The 743-nt window shown below is 36.9% G+C and overlaps 1 protein-coding gene across 1 annotated transcript; it reads right to left on the bottom strand.

Annotated features, from left to right (window-relative positions):
* LOC118058762 (auxin-responsive protein SAUR21-like) lies at positions 1–743 on the bottom strand. Its single transcript, XM_035071514.2, has one exon. The coding sequence runs from the start codon at positions 472–474 to the stop codon at positions 178–180; it is 297 nt and encodes a 98-aa protein (XP_034927405.1). The 5' UTR covers positions 475–743; the 3' UTR covers positions 1–177.

Raw genomic sequence — 743 nt, 5'->3', positions numbered from 1 at the left:
TGTAGATTTTAACAATAATTAAGATAAAAAATAATAATTCACAAAAATGGAGAATTATCGAAGACATCCCTTAAATACTTCTCTACACAAATCAATACAACTATTCTACTAGAAATTAAAATAAATACATAAACAAAGACAAAATTGGAAAAGATAGCTCTCTTCTTCCTTTTGAATTCATGATGAGGCTTGCAATCTAGAGGCAAGCTTGATGAAGGCATCTTCCCTGCATGGAATCGTAAGACCTCCCATTGGAGGATTGAAGCCAAACTCTTCCTCAGCTCGGTTAAGCAAATCTTGAAACGAAGGATGGCTCAAGTATGATATTGGAACCACAAACCTCCTCTTTTGCATTTCTCCAACATATACAGCTACATGTCCTTTGGGTACATCAGGCTGATTTCTACCATGAACAGACTTCCCTTTTATTACATGTTTGACACTGATAATCATGGATGGTAAACGGATACCCATGCTTGATTTTAAGCTTCAGTGAGGAATCCGAGAGAATGATTTGAAATCGATTTTTGTGGTGAAAGTTGTGCAGGTTTGTGGAGTTGGAAGGCTCGTTTTGAGTCTGTATTTTATAGGTTTTTTGAAGAGTGAACTGCCATACTTTTCCAGTGGAGACTCGCAGCTTTTTGGCTGTTTTGCTATTTTGGGTATTATAGGAGGACCCATTGCAACAAAGGCTCACATGGCTTTGCTGAAGGCTATATATCAAATTGCTTATATATATTGGA

Source organism: Populus alba, chromosome 9 (assembly GCF_005239225.2).
Source record: "Populus alba chromosome 9, ASM523922v2, whole genome shotgun sequence".
Taxonomy (NCBI): domain Eukaryota; kingdom Viridiplantae; phylum Streptophyta; class Magnoliopsida; order Malpighiales; family Salicaceae; genus Populus; species Populus alba.
Note: the sequence above shows the minus strand (reverse complement) of the source record. Positions and strands in the feature narration are given on the sequence as shown.

Excerpts from the sequence above, each read along its gene's own strand:
- LOC118058762 (XM_035071514.2), bottom strand. The coding sequence starts at position 474 with ATGGGTATCCGTTTACCATCCATGATTATCAGTGTCAAACATGTAATA.